This window comes from Bacillus rossius, chromosome 1, assembly GCF_032445375.1.
Source record: "Bacillus rossius redtenbacheri isolate Brsri chromosome 1, Brsri_v3, whole genome shotgun sequence".
Classification (NCBI taxonomy): Eukaryota; Metazoa; Arthropoda; class Insecta; order Phasmatodea; family Bacillidae; genus Bacillus; species Bacillus rossius.
The window spans coordinates 347,023,560-347,047,395 of record NC_086330.1 but is presented as its reverse complement, the minus strand read 5'-3'; the positions used below and the strand labels follow the sequence as shown (position 1 = coordinate 347,047,395).

The 23,836-nt window shown below is 36.8% G+C and overlaps 1 protein-coding gene across 1 annotated transcript in view; it reads right to left on the bottom strand.

Moving 5' to 3' along the window:
• The window catches only part of LOC134528183 (nardilysin-like), a 103,312-nt gene extending 82,850 nt beyond the window's left edge, over nucleotides 1-20,462 (bottom strand). Inside the window, exons 1-5 of the mRNA XM_063361572.1 lie at nucleotides 19,913-20,462; nucleotides 10,449-10,540; nucleotides 8,250-8,365; nucleotides 2,606-2,746; nucleotides 362-530 (exon numbers count right to left, since the gene is read on the bottom strand). Coding sequence (XP_063217642.1) covers nucleotides 362-530; nucleotides 2,606-2,746; nucleotides 8,250-8,365; nucleotides 10,449-10,540; nucleotides 19,913-20,151 — 757 coding nt within the window. The 5' untranslated portion in view covers nucleotides 20,152-20,462. The remainder of the gene's footprint in view (nucleotides 1-361; nucleotides 531-2,605; nucleotides 2,747-8,249; nucleotides 8,366-10,448; nucleotides 10,541-19,912) is intronic.
• Between the last annotated feature and the right edge of the window lie 3,374 nt (nucleotides 20,463-23,836).

Here is a 23,836-nt window from a genome sequence, read left to right as displayed (position 1 = left end):
CTTAAAAGCAATTTACTATTAAAAAAAAAAAGGTATAAGGATTTAACACACACACACATGTTTTAGAGCAAACCTAATAAGCTCAAATGGGTTAAACCAAATAATATTTTGCCAACTAACAGCTTAATGGCTAAATGCAAAAGACTTATAGAACTAAGCAGTTATAGGTACACACAATATTTCTGACCCACCATCAAATTTATTTATTTCCTTAATATATATATAAAAAAAAATACAGCATAGTTCCATAACTGAAATAATAATTGGAAAATCTGTAATACTTAGCTTCACAGCAATCAAGGCCTCAAGCTTTAATATCATTACAGCTCGAAAAATAAAAAAAATAAATATGACGTTTCACCTGACTCAATCGCCTCTCTCTCCCGCTGCATGGCTTCTTTCCTCATGAGCGGGGCGATGAAGAACTGAGAGAACCTGTCCATCGCCTTCTCCAAGTGCTTCTCCTGGCACTCGAAGTTGAACGTGGTGTGGGCATAGTCGGTGGAAGCATTACTCGAGCCGCCTCGGTGCTAACAGGAAAAACAAAACATAAAAACTAATCTCAACAACCTTATACCAGACCTAAACAAGAAAGTTCACATAAAAAGTACGCCTACTCAAAAATACTTTTTTTTTCTCCAAATTATTTCTATGATGTATGGGTCAGCTCATTTAACTCTAATTGTCGGGTAGGCCCCACCTTAGGAATAGGCGTTTTTTTTAATTAGTTAAATTTGCATACAAAACACTCACTTTAAATTTAAGTTTAATATATAGGCCTACAGGTTGAGTCTGAATTTCCACAAACAAACTTCGCCTACAGATAATCCAAGAAAATAAAATTTAAACATCTATAAATAACTTATGGTCTAAAGAACTGTCCAAGGCTGGTATGCGTCTCTGAAGTTGGAGCTGAACAAAATTTGCATTGTAATTAATAGAGAAAGTATATAAAATGGAATAGTACTTAGCTTCTTAATTCAACAAAGTTTTAATGACCCAACAACTTTTGTCACAGCCTTAGAATGATTTCATTAAAATAATTGTGAGTAGTAACACATCACAAAAATATAAGGAAAATACAGGTGTTACCTTCAATTATTTCAATACAATTATTTTATGACAGCAATAAGTTTTGATGTGGATGTAGAATTTTGTTCAAATAAACAATATCCAGATGATGTGTTGTATATCTAATACTTTCGCAATTATTTACAACAAAAATGATGTTCTGCTCCAACTTCAAAGATGTATACCAACCTTGGAAAGCACTTTACACCATAACCATAAGTCTTTTTAAAGTTCTGACATATTTCTCAAAAGTAGATTGTATTTACATCTGTATATAACATTTCACGAATTATGCATTACCTACATATAACATGTTTTCTAAAATGCAATAAATGCAAAAAAAATTTCAACATCTGTGTATTCTATATATTAAAGCTACATATCTCCGCATTAATGTGTCTGTTGGCACCTTTATTTTAGTAAAAAAAATAACCAATCTTTTCATTCCATGCCATTCTGGTGTTTTTTCAGATGTCAAACATGGTCCTACAATATTTGTTTGCCAATTGTCCCGCAATGGCAAAAATATAATTTTTATTTAATTTCTATACAGTTGAATTTATTTAATTTGTAGACAGGAATCCACAAAAAATATGTGTTCAAGTGGTGAAGGAAAGGACATAAGCATTTCAATTCTAAATGCCATTGAGAACTATGAGACAATTTTACAAAAGTTTTACGAAGTTGAAGGAAAATTGTTAGCTTAGTTTAAGCAAATTACAATTAGTGCATTGATAATGCCCCTCAGTGGTTTTAAAATGAAATTGGTTTTACAGCTTGACGAGTCCATTGGAAAAAAAATTAAAACACTGGCAAGTCCTAAATTGACATTTCCTTCTTATGTTTTTCTTTTCGTCCCCTTGAAAAACATTATAACAGGGTTCTACTGATAGTACATATACTATACATGTTCGCTTTAGGGATCGTCCATTAATCACGTGAGGCTCTAAAGGAGGGGGGGTGGGGTCGGGAAAAATCACGAAATATCACAATGGGGGGGCGGGGGGGGGGGGGGGGTGTAGAGAGATATCACGTGTATTTATTTTTTCGCGCGATTTCTACTAAATCGAAACGCGATGCGTGACCTTGACTCGCCGTAGCCAGGCAACAATATCCCCGCCCGCCGCAACATGAACCACCCGGCTCGGCTTGCCAGTCACCAGTAAGACTGTGATTTTGGCGCGTAATACATGCGTAAATCACATATAAGCCTTTCCTTTATTATTTTTATGCTAGTGAGAATAAACCTAATGTGTGTCTGGACATTTTTATCACTGTGCTTAATTTTAACACACTAGGAAGAAGATAATATTCTGAATTTTTTAAAAATCTTTTGTACCAAAAAAATACACGTGATTTATTGGTTGGGAGGGGGGGGGGGGGGTAGTCTGAAACCTCACCACAAATCACTAGGGGGAGGGGGGGTTAAAAAAAATTTGCTAAAAAAACATCACGTGATTAATGGACGACCCCTTATATACTCAACTAACACTTTTGGTTTTATTTTTCGTTAGATCTTAGCTAACCAACTCACTGTCAAGAAAGCGTCAAAATCATTTTCTTCGGAGTACTTCTTACTCCCCATGAACACCATGTGCTCGAGGAAATGGGCCATGCCCAGGATATTCGGAGGGTCGTTGAAGCTGCCGACGCCCACGCACAGTCCGACTGCTGCCTGAAACGTGCGACTCAGCGATAGCCAGACACTTTGAGGCTGGCCTAATCTGCATCGAGACAGATAAAACTCGGGTCGTTTACAACTTGACACCCTCGTAAAATTTCAAACATACTAGAAACACACACACACCTAATATACTTAAGCAATCGTGTAGTTTCAGTTTATTTGAGTAAACTTGTCATGTTACAAAAAAAAGGGGGGGTTGTCTGTCAAGTCGGTTTATGGACGATAATTTTACGTGATAACGTCATAAGAAAACATTGATGAAAAATTGCATACTTTTTAATTTTCAAATATTATTTACAGTTTTGGCAAATTTAATTTAAATAATTTGTTTAAATATAATCACCAACAATTAGTTATAGATATAAACTGAAATCAAATCAATGTCAATAAATTATTAATTTGAAATGACAAAATTGGACAAATAAATCCAATTTTTTAAATTGCTGCTTTTAAAAAGCCCGCCTTAACCTGTTTGATATTATAGAAGATTTTCTCGCACGGTGGTTGGCTGGTTTTTGCACGCTCGGCTCAGGCAGAACGTGACAATGAGTCATGCTTTTTCGTGCGTGCAGCCGGCGTTCATCAATTTATAAGAAGTTATCACGTCAAAAAAAAAAAAAAAACATTATTTGCAAATCCGTAACCAAAATATATTAAGGCTCATCCCAGATCAACAAAACCTCTAGGAAAGTTTATAGTCTGATGCCAGGTCTGTCAGAAACACAAGCATCTCCTGAATTATTTCTTCTCCTCCTCATTGCTATTCCCCATACTGCTCTAATTCATTCTCCCATAAGGTCTTGGTGAACACTAAGGCTACTTTACTGGGCAAACCCATTTCAGGAACTTGAGAGTAGCATTAATGCACAGAATTATGTGATTTAAGCTACTGTGTTTTCTCACATAATCGTCGCACATTTTATTCTAAAATTAAGTTTGAAAAGAAAGGTGCGACGATTATGCGGAAAAAATTTTTTTTTGTTAGGTAAAGTTATTCATGAAAACAAAACCCATTCATGGAAAGTACGTTTATTTATAAAATGAAGTTTAAAAGAGCACGCCAATCAATTTAAATTAATAATTCATGCAACAAAAACCTTTCTTCAACTTTAAATAGAAAAACAAAATCTGTGACACGAACGCAAGCCACTTGAATATGTGGCGTGAACTAACGCATAACTGTCATAGTACATGCTTGCCACGAAAGAGTGCGGGCCATTAAATGTAGTTAACTCGGTACCTGACAGAGAGCGGGTGTTGCATGCAATCGGCGAGATATAGATATTCGACTACGTGCGCGCGCTCTATACAGGAAGCAACATAACCAAACACGAATGATGCCAACTGGCACTGGCTACAAGTTTATAAACAGTACACCGCGGCGACGCAGACGATCAGATAATGGTTATAACTAGGGATGTGCGAGTACCTGATATTTATGGGTACGGTTCGAATCCACAATTACCCGAACCCGGAATCGTTGTACGTACATGGATTCGAACAGTATTACGAATATTCACAAAAGTTATAAATTAATTTAATACGGCTCAAAAATACTAGCAGTGAAAAATAAAAATTGGCTACTATTACATAAGTATTTATAATATGATGTATCAAAGAAAGATATGTAATTTAAATAATTAACACAGTGACATTAAAAGAATTTCGAGATTTCGAGAGCTTAAACTATAATTACGAATTTCATCGTATAGCAAACTATAAACTAAAAACAATTACTTACCTACAAGAAAAAAACATCTTGGCTATTTATTGGAGAAAAAATGGTTTCGTTTGCTGAAACGTTTATAAAATTGAGTTTTCCCTGTGGCGTGCAGTTTATTACGATTGAGTTGGAGAATCGAGTATGTTTTGGTTATTAATTAAGTTTACATAATTATAAACATTTAAAACTCAGTGTAATAAATAATTGCCAGTAGTTACAGTTAGGAAAAAGAGAACACACATTATTTTTAAATTAATCAGTTATTTTTTATTATTCCGTACTTAATATTCGGAATTGGATTCATATCTCAAATATTTCCAGGGATTCGAATCGGATTCGAACCGAAATGAAAATCAAGGATTTGCACATCCCTAGTTATAACATTTAAAAACTTCTTTAAAAGAAAATTTACACATCAGACAACTTCGTATTTCCGTTAATTAAATAAGAAGTGGTAATGTCCGAATAAATATTAGCTTTATACTCTAAAATACGTCGTTTTATACGGAAAAGATACCTACACCGGTACACCGCGGCAACGCAGACGATCAGATAAAGGAAATAACGATTAAAATTGTTTTTACAAGAAAATTTACACATCAGACAAATTCGTATTTCCGTTAATTAAATAAATAGGTGGTAATGTCCGAATAAATATTATATTTCTACTTTAAAATACACCGTTTTATACGAAAAAGATACCTACACAAAGCGCTCGGCATCTAATAGCGGGACCAAAAACATTATCTGACGTTTACGCATTAAGTTGTTTTATCCCAATTTTGACGGCCTAAAATATGGGTGCGACGATTATGCGGGTGCGACGATTATGTGATAAAAGAGGGTAATACTTTTTTTTTTTGACAAAGTCAATCAGTTTTCATGGTATGTATTTCAATCACTTTTTAATTTTAACTTTCATAGAAATTATAACAGAAACTATTTAAATGACCAAGAAGAACAATTATTCTATATGATAAACCGAGTTGTACAGGGTTTGTTCGGAAAGTAATAGGACTAAGTCGATTTAAAAAAATTTATTGAGCCAATCGTTACAATTCTTTAAAAACTTTCAAAGTAGGCTCCTTCTGCGTCGATGCAGCTCTGCCACCGCGATTTCCAAGCATTGAAGGCGTCACGGAAGGCATTCTCCGGAATAGCCTTGAGAGCCGCAGTGCAAGCTGCTTGGATCCCCTCTTTCGTCTCAAAATGCTCGCCTTTCATAAGCCTTTTAAAGCGAGGAAACAAAAAGAAGTCCGGGGGGCCACATCTGGGCTGTAGGCCGGCTGCGGAAGCGTTAGGATGCCGGCCTTGGTCAGGTAGCTGTTCACAAGAAAGGCGGTGTGAGCCGGGGTGTTGTCGTGGTGCAACTTCCAGTCGGCTGCAATGTCTTGTCGGACCCGATTGAACCTTCGTTTGAGTCTCTTGAGCATTTCCACGTAAAACTTGGTGTTGACGGTTTGTCCAGGAGGAACAAATTTTCATGGTGTCGATGCCTTTGATATCAAAAAAGAAAATGAGCATCGTTTTCACTTTGGATTTGCTCATTCTTCCCTTTTTTGGGCGAGGAGACGCCGGCGTGTGCCACTCGGAAGATTGCCTCTTTGTCTCGGGATCATACTTAAAGATCCTTGACTCGTCACCTGTGATTACGTTATTCAAAATTGGGGTCACTTTCACACATGTTCAAATTTTCTTGGCACACTTCCACTCGCCGCAATTTCTGGTCGTCAGTGAGCACTTTTGGGACCATCTTCGCGCACAACTTGCGCATGTTCAAATGCTCCGTCACAATATCATGAAGCACAGATTTTGTTAAACTTAACAGGCAATTAAACGAATACTCAGTGAGTTCAAAACTTTGCGCACACGAGTCACATTGTCAGCGTTTGTCGAAGTCGAAGGTCTTCCAGCACGGTCTTCATCGGCGACCTCTTCCCGGCCCTCCGAAAAGGCCTTGTGCCACCGAAACACACCACTTCTTGCTAAAGCATCATCTGGGTAAGCCTGCTTGATCATATGAAACGTCTCTGTCGCAGATTTACACACAGAATTTAATCACGTACCTCTGCTCTAACGAACGCTGCATTTTCGGCTTGCACCACTCACAGAAACACGTCGTGCGAAAAAGCATGTCCTGACTCTGCAGCTGCTCGGAGACAACTGACTAGCCGCTCGTTCGTTAGTTAGGAACCCCCTCTACCGAATCCAGTCGGTGCGCGCTCGCTCCGAAGTACAGTCGCGGCGGAAGAAAATCAGTCCTATTACTTTCCGGACAAATCCTGTATATGAGGTACCTACAAACCAAATTTCAATAATTCCATTACATTCTTTACCAATTACTGAGAAAGAAAAAGACACCCACATCCCTTCCTTTATTAAATAATACTATAGATATTTATTCTTGAACTTAAAGGTTGCCAATACACAATGATTAACATCGTCTCAACATCAGGGACCTTAGGGATGAATAGGGGATGCTTAGAAAAGAATGGAGCATTAATGGAATGAATGTGTGTGGCGGACAGGAACCCCCCCCCCCCCCCCCCCGTAAATTAAAATTACTAAATAATGGTTTCTAGCCCTTGTACCATTTATTGAAAAGTTTTATTTTATTGTTCTTGGCATTGTAGCGACTTTGGATTTCCTTGGTGGAAAAAGCAATTAGACCAATCTATAATTATGGCCCCACCAACAAACAAAACGAATGTAAAACAAAAATGAATAAACATGTCAAAAAATTATCTTAGGTAATGTACTGTATAGTACGTCAATTACTATGATGTAAAAATGCCATCTGGATGCCTAATAGCTAGAGCCAAGATTTTATGGTGCAATGAAAGATCAAAAAAAGTAATCATTAAAAATAGAGGATTTTTTTTATCATTATTAAAAATTAAATAGGTGTCATATTATGCACATATAAAGTATGATTGCATTGAACAACTGCTTCAACAATTTGAGATATGACATGTAGAATTTGTGCATAAAACAAAATTATATTAATAAGAGCAGACATTAAAAACCAACTAAAATATTCACTATTCTTCTGTAATGTTTTTAGTTAAAAAATTTTTATAATTAAATTAAAATAATAAGTAAACTAAACTACTTTTATTTAATGTCTGGGGCCTAGATTTATGGTCTTATAAATACTTTCGTTGCGAAAAATTTAAGATTTTACTATACTTTTTGCGTTCTTTACATTTATATTATACTTAGAAAAAGACATATATAAAAACTACATAATTTTTTGCACACAGATCATAATTATTTGAGTTAAAAAAAAAGCCTTAAGTTAAGATTTCTGATTTGAATTTTACGTTATAACAGACAAATTAAGGTAATTAAGGTGTATTTCATTGCATTTTGGTGTTATGTGGAGAAATGACTTACATTTTAGTTTTATTTCAGTTTTATCACTATTCACCATAAAATACTGCCTCTACTGAAAACTTGGCTGATCCCTTGAGGATTATTCACCCTCCTCAACTCTGCCCATGGGTGATGCATTGAGCGTGGGGTTTCACCCAACTTAAAGTAACCATACGTTTCCCAAAGCTTTGGTGGAAAACGTATGAACAAAAGCTGAGTGAAAAATGAAGGCTTACATCTAATTCAGTAATTCATTATTCAAATACAAGCACAAGTTAGAATTTATTATCTTTTTGTGGTTCACATACTTCATGAGCTGCTAACATTGCTTCGTTAAAATACTTTAAGGTATTGCAGTTCCTGCATAAAGTATTTGAGTACAATTTAGTTCATTACCAATTTCTCTTCTGCTTCCTCTTCAGACGAAGATTGAGAGCTGTCCGACGACGAAGCACTATCATCCTCGTCATCGTCACTTTCACTGGAACTTTCACTGCTGTCTGTGCTATCGCCTACACAAGCAGAACAATCGTAACAGGACAGTAAATTCACACAAAAAGAAATAAATTTTTCTGGTGCTTTCACAGAACTTACACCACATTAAAAATAAAAAGTTTAATGTCACACAATGGCCTCAGCTCACCTCTTCTAATTTTTTTAAAATGTCACATTATGCATAGGAAAGGTAAATCAAAATGTTCAATGTAAGTGGACTCTGAATATCTTAACGAAAACTCAGGTGTTCAAATTATGGGCAATGTGAGTGAATTTCAAATATTTATAATTTCTCTCTTCTAACTGTACATTCATTACAGGTTTTGATGATTCTTAGAACACTGCCATGAATATTTTTACCATAATTCAATAAAACACTACATAAGCACAACACATTTTCATGAAAATTACATATTCTAGAACTATATACATTTAATAATGGAAACACGTGTTAGATTTTTTAAAACAATTTCTAAGTTTTAAAATCAATTTCTAAGAAATGTCATTCCTAAAGACAAGATTTTATGGTTTTATTTTTTAGGTCAATTTTGTTTTTTAAAACAAGATATTTCAGCTTTATTGTTTTTATACATTGTTTTTATTCATACAATGGTGTATTATTGAACAAATATTTCTTAGTACTTATTTCACCAAAATAGTCTCATTTTGACTGACACATGATGCACTTATACAATAAAATTATTTGTAATAAGCATGTCTTGTAAAGAACACAGAAAAATAAATATAAATCACCTTTCTTTTTTTGTGTTTGAAAAATGTGCCAATATGATTAATGTAAAATACATATGTAATAAGTGATGCAAGATCAAACAACATTACCTATACTAATTTTATGCAATCAGTTTAGTGTATACATTTGGTACAATAGTTATATTAATAATTACAGTCCATGAATTTATGATAATAAAAGATAACATTTCTGGGGTTTGAGTTAATTTTTTGTAAAATATCTGATCGATTTGACATACTTTGCAGTGTTATTTTGATTTTACCACAATCAACCATATAATCTTGTCCCTAGTCAGTGGGTATAAAAAAGGAGCAGCTGTTAAAATATTTTTAATTTGATAATAAAAAATATACTTAATTCAGTACACTAAAATAGAAACTAATCACACCAATAAAGTAACAGTGGGAGACAACTGCCAAAAAGATAGTAAAGGTTGTTTAAATGACTGCATATGGCTGGGGTCTCACACATCATGTAAATTTTTAGTTTATACATAACATCTAGTCATGTGGCCCAAAATTTGCCAATTGTACTGCGTATGCGCCAAGCGTTGTTGGCTGCCAGATAGCAAACAATAATACTTTCAAATATATACCCTCATTTATTAATTACTACAAGCTATCAGTTTTTATTAAGGAGTTTATAAGAAATCTTAGTGAAATTTAAGGATCTTTTAAGAGCCCTAATTCAATTACAGATAAATCATGGAATTTTTAAGGACATTTAGGAGGTGTATGAGCCCTGAGAGTTACTGAGTTAAAATTTTATAAATAGCCCTTGAATAAAAGTACCTAATAAGGAAAAAATTTAAGAAACAAAAATGATTGTGATTGAGCCTTAAGACAGCAGGATCCTGTGCAAGAGACTTGGGTTGGCATGAAGTTGGAAGTATGAATATTTTAATATTAAAAGGAAAACTTAGATTGTTGCTCGGAGAGTAAAGAGCCAAGAACCAGTTTGCAACGAAGCTCCTTTAATACTTTCCATTTAAAAAAAAATCAAAGCAAACTTTGATGATGCAAGGACCAAAGTTAATAAATGAATCCTATAAGAAAAACTTTACAAAAAACAAAGCGAACATTATTGTAACAGCGGACTTAGATTAGAACATTTTTTTTAAATTCCAAATGTGGAATCCAAAAACACCACAAATAGCACAAAATATCTACTGCTGGATATTAAGGCATTCTCAAAAATCCACATTTTGAGTATATTGTTAACTAAGGTGTACAGGCAAGGGTTATGACTTTTAACATGCAGTGTGAGGGCTGGTTGTAAAATTACGTATGCCTGCCACTAAATCATATCTTAGTACAAACAAAACATAAAAAAATAAATAAAAAATTTACCATTACTACTATCAGAATCGCCACTCAGTGACACCAAGTTTTCAACATCTGATATTAGAAGGACTGTTAAGTCATTCTCCAGCTTCAAGACTCTGAAACCACACACCAAAAAATTATCACACGAAGATTTATAATAGACATGGGACAACAGTATAATTGTGGTATAGAAATAAAACTTCTGAGTAAAATTACATACTAGTTTACACTGAATAAAATGGATTAACAGTGTTTACATAACACAATAAGTATCTATAACATAATTATCATTTGTCTATAATTTTTACCATCATTAGGTACAGTTTTTAAAATATGATTATGAAAGATTTATATAAAATAATTATCTGTTATTTTCTTAATATTATTTTATAGAATTTCTTTTTTTCAAAAAAAAAAAAAAATTTAAATAAACAAAGTGTTAAATAAAGAGTTTATTTTTTCCTTGACATTTACATGATCCCAATATTTACAAGCTATCATGATAAGATGTTATGCTATGTGCTTCACAAAAATTTGTCAAGACAGCATAAAACACACAAATTATTGCTAAAAACTTTGCAGATATAGTTATTGCAAAGCTCTAATTAAGGAATAAGTTACGTAAGTAACAAAGTGATCACTGGGCCGCTGGTAAGCTTGCCAGCTGAGCACCAGTGCATGAGAAGCAGTGAAGATTGGCATGGCTGTCACAAGGACATGACGGTCGGAAGACAAGTCTCAACACAAAAATACCTCAAAGCCTCTGCAAAAATGAGCCGATTCACCTCCACATCGCCAAGTCGACATGTACGTCGCATGACACAATGAAAATGTTAGTGCTCCGCTGACAAGTTTGGTAACATCAAATAATGGAGAAAGAACCTGACCTACCAGTATGTTTCAACATCTCCAGGCACATTCTACACAGCAGTAGTTGTTCCGTATCAAATATACAATTTTATCCCTTGGTCTTGATGACATGATCCTGTAGGCCTACACAATGATTCTGAGGTACAAGATGCTTGCTGTTTTAGTTTAGTACATCAAAAGATTCTGGCCCAAAAAAACTAAAATTTCACAACAGATTATGTCAGTTCTTGTGAACATTTATTCATTCGTATTCAACTTTCGATCATAATTCATTGTTACATCACAAGTGTTTGTTATGCCCAGGATCCTTTGACATACTACTAAATTAAAACAGCAAGCATCATGTAGGCCTACCAAAGGATTACGTTTACAGGATCATGCCATCAGAATCAAGGGATAAACTTGGATACGTGATACGGATTATTTACCTACGCAGTTTAACTGATGCCTAATCAAAATTTCCAGGCGGTCTGCATTGAAGACCATCGGGTCATTGTACTAGGGCCTTAAAACTGATTACGTCAACTTGGTAAAGGTTTGAAGGCATCTTTACTAGTGTGACAAGGGTGACTCCCGCCAGGCAACCACCCAGGCTCCCGCAGCTAGCAGGGCCACACGCCGGGTCACTTTTTATAACACACGGACCTATAATGTAAAATGTTTTTCATTCAACTGTTGATTTCTTTGTCTTACAGAATTCAAACATCATATATTTCATTTTATAAGAATATCAACATTCCTTACGATAAATTAGCAAAACTAGTTAAAATTTAAGTTCGGTTAGCTTAAAACACTTGTTTGAAAGCGTTTAATCTATCGATAAATATAAAAGACTGTGTTTGTTTGTCTGTCTGTAGTTAAACTGGCGCAGAGCCGGTGAGACCAAAAACAGTGAAATTTAGAACTTAGATTCTCCAAGAAAAGAGGGAGTGGGGGAAGTTGTCCGTTTATTTATTTATTTATTTATTTATTTATTTATTTATTTATTTATTTATCGTCTTTATTGGTGGCGAAGTTAAGGCGGTATGCCTTTTCTTACACTTAACCACTTTTCTGCAATTACATTAAATAGTGGAATATTAAAAATTAAGCATAATGTAAGCAGATGTTGACTAAATATTAATAGAACAAATTAAAATTCTAACTTAATGTTCAACTATTAGCTATTACAAAAGATTCAACCATAACTAATTTAAAGTAATTAAAAATTTAGCATAGACATACATAAAAAGGAAAGTGATTAAACATACAGCATATAGTATTAAAAAAAAAAGGTGCTACTACATTAAAACCAGTCACTCGCACATTCACACACAGATTCAAGCACTAGGGTAGCGGCGAAGTGGTCATGGTAAGCAGTTGTTAAGAAGATGTTTTTTCAGCCTGTACTTAAAGGAAGCTAGATTTTTTGTTTGCCTTGTAGCTTGGTCTAGTTTATTCCAGAGCCTGCTACTCACGGTTGCAAAAGATCCCGACAGACATTTGGATGAATGCACTGGGATAGATAACATTGGGTTGCGTGTGGATCGCGTGTCATGGCTATGGTAGCTATGTAGGTAATTTATACTGGCTGACATATAATGAGGTGATACCTGCTGCAGCACCTGATAAGCAAGGATAAGTATGTGCATTTTGCGTCTTTGTGCGAGAGTGAGCCATTTTAGCTGCTGATAGTATTGGGTTAGATGATCTCGTAATTTAAGGTTAAAAATGTATCTTACACAGCAGTTCTGGAGCTTCTGTAGTCGCTTAGCTAGTTTATCAGTTAGATCAGGAAAGAGGACATCACAATAATCAAAGTGAGGCATAATTAATGTTTGAACAAGCATGGTTTTAATACGAGGTGGAAGCAAATTTTTTAACCACCGTAAGCAGTGAAGGGAAAAATGTACCTTCTTGCATATTTGCATTATCTGCTCCCTCCAGGTTAAGGTTGTGTTTATCAGGACTCCCAGATTTCTTACGGCGTTAGAGAACTGAATATCAACTCCTTGAAGCGTTAAGTTACAGCATTTGTTAGTAGTTAATTCAGAGAGCTTATGAGGAGAACCAATTAATATTGCTTGGGTTTTATTTGCATTCAGCCTGAATTTATTAACTTTTGCCCACTTAGAGACAGAATCGAGATCATCATTGACAGAACAAACTGACTGATTGATATCGGCTGCTTTTGCGTGAATATATATTTGCACATCATCGGCATACATGTGGTATTGGCAGTGTTTTAGGCATTTAGGTAGATCATTTATGAATATAGTAAATAAAAGAGGCCCAAGAATTGAACCCTGAGGAACACCTGCTACTATCGGGAGCCACGTGGATACTTCCATAATGAGAACGACACGTTGGTAACGACCACCTAGGTAGGAATTGAACCATGCACAAACACTATGAGAAAAATTGTATTGAGTTGACATATTTTGTACAATAAGATTGTGATCTACTGAATCAAATGCTTTACTAAAGTCAAGCAACGTTAGGATTGTTATTTCACGCCTATCAATAGCATGACGTATGCTATCAGTAACATTAATGAGGGCAGTAGTGGTACTGTGGCCGGGTCTAAATCCTGATTGGAAGGTATCTAAATAATTTCTCTGTAAAAGGTAAGCATAGGTTTGCTTGTGCACCAGGTGTTCAAAGGCTTTTGAGACAGTTGGTAAGATGCTTATAGGGCGAAAATCTTTAGCTGTCTCAGGAGACTTAATTTTTGGTATGGGCTTTATGTGTGAATACTTCCATTCTGTCGGGTATTTACCTATTGTAAGGGATACGTTAAAAATATGTTCTAATGCAGTGTCTACAAAAGGTAAAATAATTTCCAGCATTTTAATTGATATTTGGTCGTTACCAATTGCATTACTTTTGATGCAACGCAAGGCTTTCGCGACATCTAGACATGACACAGGAGAGAAGAAAAACTTATCTTCAGAATACTCAGAGTTGTTAGGTACGAATGTGTCAGACAATTTGGTTGTATACGGGATTGGCGTACCTATCTGTATGCTGGCTGACGAAAAATAAATTCAACTGATTCAACCGTTTGTAGCATCAAAGTGATTTTTTTTCTTCAAAATTCTATATAGTTTTTTAATTTAATTTTTTTACAGATATTTACAACCACATTTTCCTTATAATCTAACAACAGCTGTTGCATTGTTGAAGCTTCCATCATCTCTTGGCAACGGCTAGTAGATTGTTAATGTACTAATTGTTAATTCACTTTTAGATCTTTAATTATCATTGCCATCATATAGACACAGTATTGGTTAAATAAATGGTTAAATAAATGTGAATTTGAATGCACTTATAAGCTATTGCACCCAAATGGCACCTTTAGTTCATTGTTTATTAGTTTAGGCATCTTAGTTATAACAATTTTTTTTTTCAAAAAGTGATTTTAAAAATTCAATTAAGATTTTGGTAAATCTGTATTGTACGGATTAGCGCCAAAAAAAATCGTACAAATATGAAATAACTTTCATTATATGCTCTTTTACGTCCTATTTTCAAAACTGCCTGCGGAGGTTAAAAATTCCAATTACTTTTGGAGATATCGCCGTTCTTATTTTGCAATACAAGCCCTATGTAATCATTCAACAGACGCCATTTTATATTTTGCCGTGTGTGCGCGAATGCCTAAATAACAGAAATTTTCCATTAGGTAAGGTTAGTTACATGATAAATACTTCAAAATAAACGGAAATTAATAATAATATCAATTAATTTTACTTGTATAGTTTTAAGTATTTATAATGTAACTGACCTGACCTAACAAAATGGGACAAAGGTAGATTAGGTCAGGTCAGCTACAGTATAAATACTTTGAAACTGAACGGTCATTAAAAATAATAAAAATTAATTTTAATGGTTGTTTAGTTTTAAAGTATTTATAATGTAGCTGACCTAACCTAACAAACCGGGAAAAAGGATGAACAGTAGGAACTCACGTAATTTTCTTTTTACGTGATGTAGTCGTTCAACTACGTCGCGAAAAAAAAAAAATCATTCTTGTAAACAAGCAACAATGGTGAAACGCGGGAAGCCTACGATTCACTCATCCTTCTGGACATACCCGAATACTCACGTTGGCAAGCCTTTCAACAGACGAGAGGCAAACGCCCGATCGTGCATCTTCGGTTTTTTTTTTTTTTTGTTTATTGTAAATAAATATGCAACTCATGAAAACTAATAGTCAATTAGGTTGTTAGCTACATTATAAATACTTCAAAACATTGTGGATGGTTGATTTGGTTAGGATAGCTACATTAAAAATACTGTGAAATCATGTAAACGGTTTCCTAGTGCTGGATAGCTACATATTAAAATGTTATTTGCTAAGCAACCATAAAATGATTTTACAGTTTTTTTAATGTAGCTATACTTACCTAATATAAGGGTCATTCCATGGTTGCGTGTGTGACATTTTGACAGTGGATTTAATAATATAAAAATTATATAATGAATACGTCATAATAAATATCACTTTTTTTCTTATAATATATTAACCTACAACTAGATAAGTATGTCATAAATTTTTCAATTGGTTAAGGAGAATAACACTTGCAAAAAAAAAATTGTTAATCTTTGTTGCGTGCGTGACAAAAGCATACACCCCTCTTTGATGGAAATGAAATCAATGTTAAAATTCTGTTTTATTAAAAGATAAAAATGATCAATACTTGCTGGTAGCACAAATAAAATGTGCACCTTTAAGATGATCTAGTCAATGTTCCTCAAAACCAATATTTTCACATGCAAACTTAACTTTGCAAATGTTGCGTGTGTGACTGTTGCGTGTGTGACACTTTGAGACATGTATTTAAGCTGGTATAATAATCAGCTGCAAATTGACAAAGATATGTTCGGTTGCAAAATAAAATAAATATTTACCAAGATAGCAATAAAAGTAATATTATATTACACATAGAAAAAATATATACTGATTACATAAATGAAAATTGAACCCTATCATTTTTCTTTGCATCCTTAAAATGTTTAGACTGTTTTCTTTTTATATATGATGTAGCTTGATTGCTATCATCTGCATCTGTATTTTCTTCACACAGTCAGATACTGTTCCAGTTTCTGAAACAATTTGGGGATGTCCTTCCACATTTTTCCACTGTTTCCATTTCATTTCATTAGTCAAAGTTTCTTCATCATATTGACTTATAATATCTCTGACAGAATTGCATGCCAACGTACATTTCTCACATATATCTAACATGCAATCAAATCTTTCAACATCACAGACAAGAATTGCTAGTAAATCATTTGTACTATGTGGGAAAACATTTACTTCCTTTGCCAAACTTTCCACCAAAAAATGCATGTTCGCGTGGTAATGACATACACATGTGTTATGACTCATAGTAGAAACGGGATATACAAATTGCGGTCGAAGCTCAATCGGGATATTCCTTCACAAACTCTTCATAGGCCTCCGCAATGGTCATCGTCATATTACGTTTCTGTACAACATCTTTCTTGCCAGACTGAACATTCTTAACAGTGCATTTGTCCTTTCTTCCTGGTTCAGTTCTGCTTATATCATCACGGAGATAATACTGCGTCACTTTAGCTTTGGTTTCTTCATTTAGTCTCTGGCCATGTTCTTTTTTCATTTTATTTAGCAGGTTCAATCTTTTCCCATATTCTGGTAATTCATCAACTAACAATTTCGCTACTACTGCTTTACGCTTTCCTGGGCTATGTGGTAAAATTCGCATCAATTAACAAACTGCTTTCCCTAGGGATCTGTTACTTCTATACAAACTCTTTTCAGGCAACACATTACTATTACTCTTAACAGTTTGTGACTTTTTATTTTCTCTGTGCTTCCTCTGCCTTATTCTGTCTTGCTTTCGCTTGAACTTTAACTCCTTATCAGTTTGAATACGTTTTTGTTGGTCCCTTCGTAATTTAAATCTTTCACGTTCTTTTCTTAAGTATGCTTCATACTTCGCTGGGTCTTGTTTAAGCCTTTCTCTAAAAGCCTGTGACCTATTCGTAGATGTCATAGTTCTTCTGCAACAATACCAGTTATAGATTTAACATTAACCTCAAATAAATTTTAACCAATAACAGCATGTAACACACAAAGGCATTTGCAAAAATGGTCATTTAAATTTAATGTTGGTGTTCAAATAGAAACTGTGTTACATGCAATCCTCTTGGTTACAAGTTTTTTTTTTAGGTTAGTTCATAGTTGAAATCAAACCAGAATGCATCTCTTTTGTGTTGTTGGAGTTGCAAGCTTATAAAGCTTGTATTTGACGGTGTCACACACGCAACACTACTTCCAGTTAAAAATATAAAAGTTGCCAGAAAACTTTGTTATAGTAAAATGTAGGCCATGTGGCACACCTCACTTCTAGAAAGTTTCACATTGATATGTCAATTAGTTGTTTGTAAAAACTAATTTAACCATGTTTTGTGTTGCGTGTGTGACACAAAATCATTACATATTTTCATTTTATGCTGTGCAATATATGCTCACCTGATTTGGTCCAAAATGGTATTAAAAATACTTCCACATCTGTACAGTATGGTCTACATAAAACAATGGACATAACTCAAACAGGAAGATAATCAGGGTAGTCAATATGGAGATGTACTTTTCCCTTTTTGGCAACAGTACTGTTAGCACTAAAGTCTAACATTGGAAAATAAAGTTTTAACTGTGCAAATAATTTTTTAATTTTGCATATATAGTAAAAGGATTATTAAGTAATACAAAAATGCACTGTACAATTAATTTTAAATATTTTAATTTTTTTTATACTTGGGTCATCTTTCATGGAATGACCCATAACTAACCATATACAATGTTTTAAAGTATTTTTAATTACTTCTTGCTAATTTTAAGAAAAGAAGGCTTGCCAACGTGAGTATTCGGGTATGTCCAGAAAGATGTGTGAATCGTAGGCTTCCCGCTCAACCCGCAGCAGTGCACAAAAGGAAATTAAAAAATTCAATATCTCCTAAAGTATTTGGAATTTCTGATCTCCGCCGGGTTTAATGAAAAGAGGAAGTTAAAGAGCACAGAATAAAGGTATTTTCGGATTTTTAAATTTTTTTTAAAAAAAATCGCTAAAAAATGAATATTAAAAAATTCGATATCTCCAAAAGTAATTGGAATTTTTTATCTCCGCAGGCGGTTCTGAAAAGAGGACGTAAGATAGCATATAATGAAAGTTATTTTCATATTTGTACGATTTTTTTTGGCGCTAATCCGTACAATACAGATTTACCAAAAAACTGTAAAATCATTTTATGGTTGCTTAGCAAATAACATTTTAATATGTAGCTATCCAGCACTAGGAAACCGTTTACATGATTTCACAGTATTTTTAATGTAGCTATCCTAACCAAATCAACCATCCACAATGTTTTGAAGTATTTATAATGTAGCTAACAACCTAATTGACCATTAGTTTTCATGAGTTGCATATTTATTTACAATAAACAAAAAAAAAAAAAAAACCGAAGATGCACGATCGGGCGTTTGCCTCTCGTCTGTTGAAAGGCTTGCCAACGTGAGTATTCGGGTATGTCCAGAAGGATGAGTGAATCGTAGGCTTCCCGCGTTTCACCATTGTTGCTTGTTTACAAGAATGATTTTTTTTTTTTCGCGACGTAGTTGAACGACTACATCACGTAAAAAGAAAATTACGTGAGTTCCTACTGTTCATCCTTTTTCCCGGTTTGTTAGGTCAGGTCAGCTACATTATAAATACTTTAAAACTAAACAACCATTAAAATTAATTTTTATTATTTTTAATGACCGTTCAGTTTCAAAGTATTTATACTGTAGCTGACCTGACCTAATCTACCTTTGTCCCATTTTGTTAGGTCAGGTCAGTTACATTATAAATACTTAAAACTATACAAGTAAAATTAATTGATATTATTATTAATTTCCGTTTATTTTGAAGTATTTATCATGTAACTAACCTTACCTAATGGAAAATTTCTGTTATTTAGGCATTCGCGCACACACGGCAAAATATAAAATGGCGTCTGTTGAATGATTACATAGGGCTTGTATTGCAAAATAAGAACGGCGATATCTCCAAAAGTAATTGGAATTTTTAACCTCCGCAGGCAGTTTTGAAAATAGGACGTAAAAGAGCATATAATGAAAGTTATTTCATATTTGTACGATTTTTTTTGGCGCTAATCCGTACAATACAGATTTACCAGTTTTTTTAATGTAGCTATACTTACCTAATATAACTAACCATATACAATGTTTTAAAGTATTTTTAATTACTTCTTGCTAATTTTAAGAAAAGAAGGCTTGCCAACGTGAGTATTCGGGTATGTCCAGAAAGATGTGTGAATCGTAGGCTTCCCGCTCAACGCCGCAGCAGTGCACAAAAGGAAATTAAAAAATTCAATATCTCCTAAAGTATTTGGAATTTCTGATCTCCGCCGGGTTTAATGAAAAGAGGAAGTTAAAGAGCACAGAATTATATCTGAACGATGTTTAAACCAAACAGCCTGTACACCTGGATAGCCAGGTCCATATTTATGTGACGTTAGGTTACAGAACCATAACGCTTAGAAAAATTAATGGAAATTAGACCAATTAATATGCATACTCTACTTACTTGTATTCCTTTTCGTCGAACAAAGACTTTCGTGGGGCACCAAAGATTTGTCTTACTTGAACGTTAACCTGAGAAGGTAATGGAGTTCTCATCTTTACGCGAAAATTTAATTTATATTTTAAATCAAGAAACAGTGGTGACTGATTAGCTAGAGTTCCCTGACAACAATTAAATCGTAACTGTGAACATAATTTCCAATTAATTCGAATTTTTGATGATAAAATGCTCAATACCTGCATACATAATAGGAAATTATATTTATCTTAATTTGTACAAACCAACAAGTAAAAATATTTCCAGAATTAGCTAACTGTATTCGTCTTATTGTGAAGGTTAGGATACAGGTGTATAATATTTACTCAAAAATAAAACAGTAACAATTGAGCATCTTTGAGCAACATTAGGCGCGTTCCCATTTCTACTTTAAAAGAAAAAGATACCAAACTGCCAAGTTCCAACCAACAATTATATTAATAATTAAGGAAGTTGAGAAGACTTGACTAGAGAAGGCCAGGTTGATACATGCCCATCTTAGAAGATTTTGTGGAATGGTAGAGATTACGAGAGGACTACCCAATAGAAGGAGATAGGTTTTAGATCTGTATAATTGAAATATTACTGTCAATAGAGATTCTGTTATTGTAGTTGAATAATTTTTGTGTGATATTTGCCAAAGTTTGATATGTAAACGAAAAATATATTTAAATTACCTACGGCATGAAAACTGTTGAAAAATTGTTGAAAACAATTTTGCATATTTTGAAGTGTAGAAAGAAAGATAAGACTTTGGGATTGTGATTCCCAAAATCACACTGAATGTTCACAATAATTATTCATTTGTTTAGTGATATTGACGTCGTACCGACCATGGCCTCTAAGCCCGTGCTCCGCACCGCCAGTACCGGAATAAGTAAAACGAGCGACCCGGGCGTGACCTCAATAAACTCGAATAAACTTCAGTACACAAGACCCCGGGGACTCGATTCATAAAACAATCAATGAATGAGACACTAGAACAATAGTAATTATTCATAAGCATATTAAGCAAGTGCGTCGTAGGTAATCCGTGCGAGCACCGCACGCACGGAGTGGGCAACGAACCTCATTACCAGTCGCTGCGGCCACTGGCCTTAATTACAGTGCCCTTGAAGCTGATCAAGTCAGGTTAGGAGAAATCAAAAATGCCGTCGCCCGGGTTCTCGTGTTCGAGACTCGGCGGTGTTCCTAGCGGGAAGGCTGTTCTGTTGCGGGGAAACGTGTCCGGGAGGGCGCCAGGCTAACGCGGTGGTTAGCCAATAGGTGGGTCGTGAGGTTCGGAAGCCCCTGCGTGGCCCGCTAGGAATGGCGGCGGTGGTGATGATGCTAGGGATCCATAATGCCTGTTGCCCCACTGGCCCTACACAGCAAAGGACGCTGATCCCTAACTGGATTGGTGAGGTTCAGAAATAATACACACGGATTTGCACTGTCGTTCGCACGTCGCGCACGGAGAGTGCGGAGTGGACTTTTAATTACGATGGCAAATTACACGGCACTTACAATCACACGAATTCCCTAACATAAAGTACATTATCAATTACACACAAGCCGCTCTGACGCGCCGTCACTAACGTTATGCCCTCACGCCAGTTGCAGTTGAGGGAGAGTGTTTGATTAGAGTCGGCTAATCCCGTAATTGATAAACTGCGCCGCGCGGGCCCACCTGTGTGGACCGCGGCTCGCTATTAAATTAAGAAAACATCTACGATTGGAGGTAGCCAGTGCCTGTGCACTTGGCAATTAATTAAAGACCTGTTGTGGTGGGAGTTGGCCCGTACCGTATATGGCACGGCCCCACGTAATGCGTTGTGTGGGGCGTGTTAAGTTGTTGCGGCTGGGTTAGGCCCTACACCGTAAAAGGACCAGGTGCACACGGGGAGTATTTAAAAAAGGTTTCGGTTGTGACTATAATTACCAGATTGAAGTTCGATGAATACAAAGAGATGATGGCTCCCCGTGGGACGTGCGTCCGTCCCAGTCCGCGAGTCGCGCTGTACTGGTGTTTGGCCCTGGCGCGATGGGAGGGGTGAGCTCCCTGTCGCGCCAGAGTTTCTAAAGTTCCGTTATTCGTAAAAATTTACATTAATAATAAAAAGCAAGTGGCTCTAAATTCATACAATAAAACTTAATGATTAACTAAGTATCTATATATGTTTTAGAAATGACATTTAATAAATTGCTATAAAATAAGTTTGAATTATTAGAGTCATACTGGAGACTGTCTGTTTCTTGATAACTACTCCAGTGGCGAATAATAATGCTAATTTGGGGCGGTTTGAGTTACGTCACATATTACACTATTGAATTTAGGCTGAAGGCCGCAAGGGTTTCACTCACAGCTGTTTTAGTAGAAAGCTACACGTGAGTGACCCGGGCACTCCTATGTCGCACTTGTGTTGCACGGTGTTATTAATTCATAGTGGCGGGTTCATTAAAGTTTAGTAAATTTACTGTGTACATGCCTTGGTTTGTCTTACCAATTCATGAAGGATGTTGAAATACCTAAGTTCGGGGGTGCTCGCCTGACTCGGGTGGGCCATGGCTAGGGGCGCGTTCTGTTAGCGGGGTCGGATACTGGCGGTTGCAGGTCAGGCTTTAGGGTGGCCTTTGGTCGGACGACGTCAAATGCCCCACCCCCCCCCTCGAGAAGACCGATCTTGCGCCTCTAGTGACCCCGCCACGTGGGGGCGCCCCTAGCTTCGGCAGCAGCTCCATCCAGGTGGTGCTCGCGGTGGCCGCAGCTGGTATGCCCTGCGCTCCGGTCCGTGGCTTGGTATGGGCTCCTCACCCGTTCCGGTATTCCGGGCGGGTTCGGATTGGAGGCTTTCCCGGCTTTTTCGTCCGGCTCTGTCACCACGGCGGTGGTGTCGGCGTCGTCGTCTCCCGTCGGTGCGCCGGGGGTGTGGGAGAGCTCGGTGATGGAGAGTACCCAGTGGTTGTCGCCCTGTTGCTCCGGTGGTATCACGGGTTCTGGTTCGGCGGGCCACTCGATGAGGGGGCCCTGGGGCTTTGGTGGTGTCACGGGTTCCTCTGTGTCTGGTTCGGCGGGCCACTCGATGAGGGGACCCTGGGGCTCTCCCTGCGGTCCTTCTTCCCAGTCGTTCGGGTTCCCCCTAGGAGGATTGCTTTCCTCTGGCTGATCGGGTACATTGTCCGCGGGTGTGTCAATGGTGCTTCCTGGTGTTGTGGCTAGGACGTACGTCTCCAGGTATCGAGGGAGGCTCCGTTGCCGGTGAGGTCGTGACCTCGCCTCGCCTTCGGAGTCCGTCTCTGTGGGTTGTGACCCAGGTGCCTCGTGGGGCGTGGCCCTTGTCCTGGTGAATGAGGTGTTGGTGAACACCAGTGTGCGGGGTCGCTGTGTTTCCGGCTGTCGTGTGTGTGTTGGTTCCGGTGGGTCGTCCTCCCCGCATGCCGTGTTATTGTCTGGGGTTGGGGGGGTATCCTCTTCTGCCACTCGTTCCCCCGGTAAGGAGGTGAGCCGGATGTCGTCCCGGTGGACCTTCTTCAGGCGCCATCCTTCGGTGCGGACTAGATATGTTGTCCTCCCCAAGCGCCGTCGCACGGTGTACGGACCACTCCAGCGTGGGGCCAGCCCTGCGGAATAGTTGCGGGGTGCAGCTGAGAGTGGGTGCATGCATGCGAATACTTGATCGCCGACTTGCACTGCGGGTGGTTGGTGGTTGGTGATTGGCGTTATCTTGGTGGCGTAGTCTTCCTGTCGCCGCCGTGCTCCGTCGTGGAGGGTGATGCGTCGTTGGTCACGCCCTCCTGTGGTTTCGTCGGGGTGTGGCTTGCCATGTGTGGCCCATTCGCCTGGCAATGGCAGGTTGTGTCCCTGGATCATTTCGGCGGGCATGAGTCCGGTGGCGGCATTACGGCGTCGTC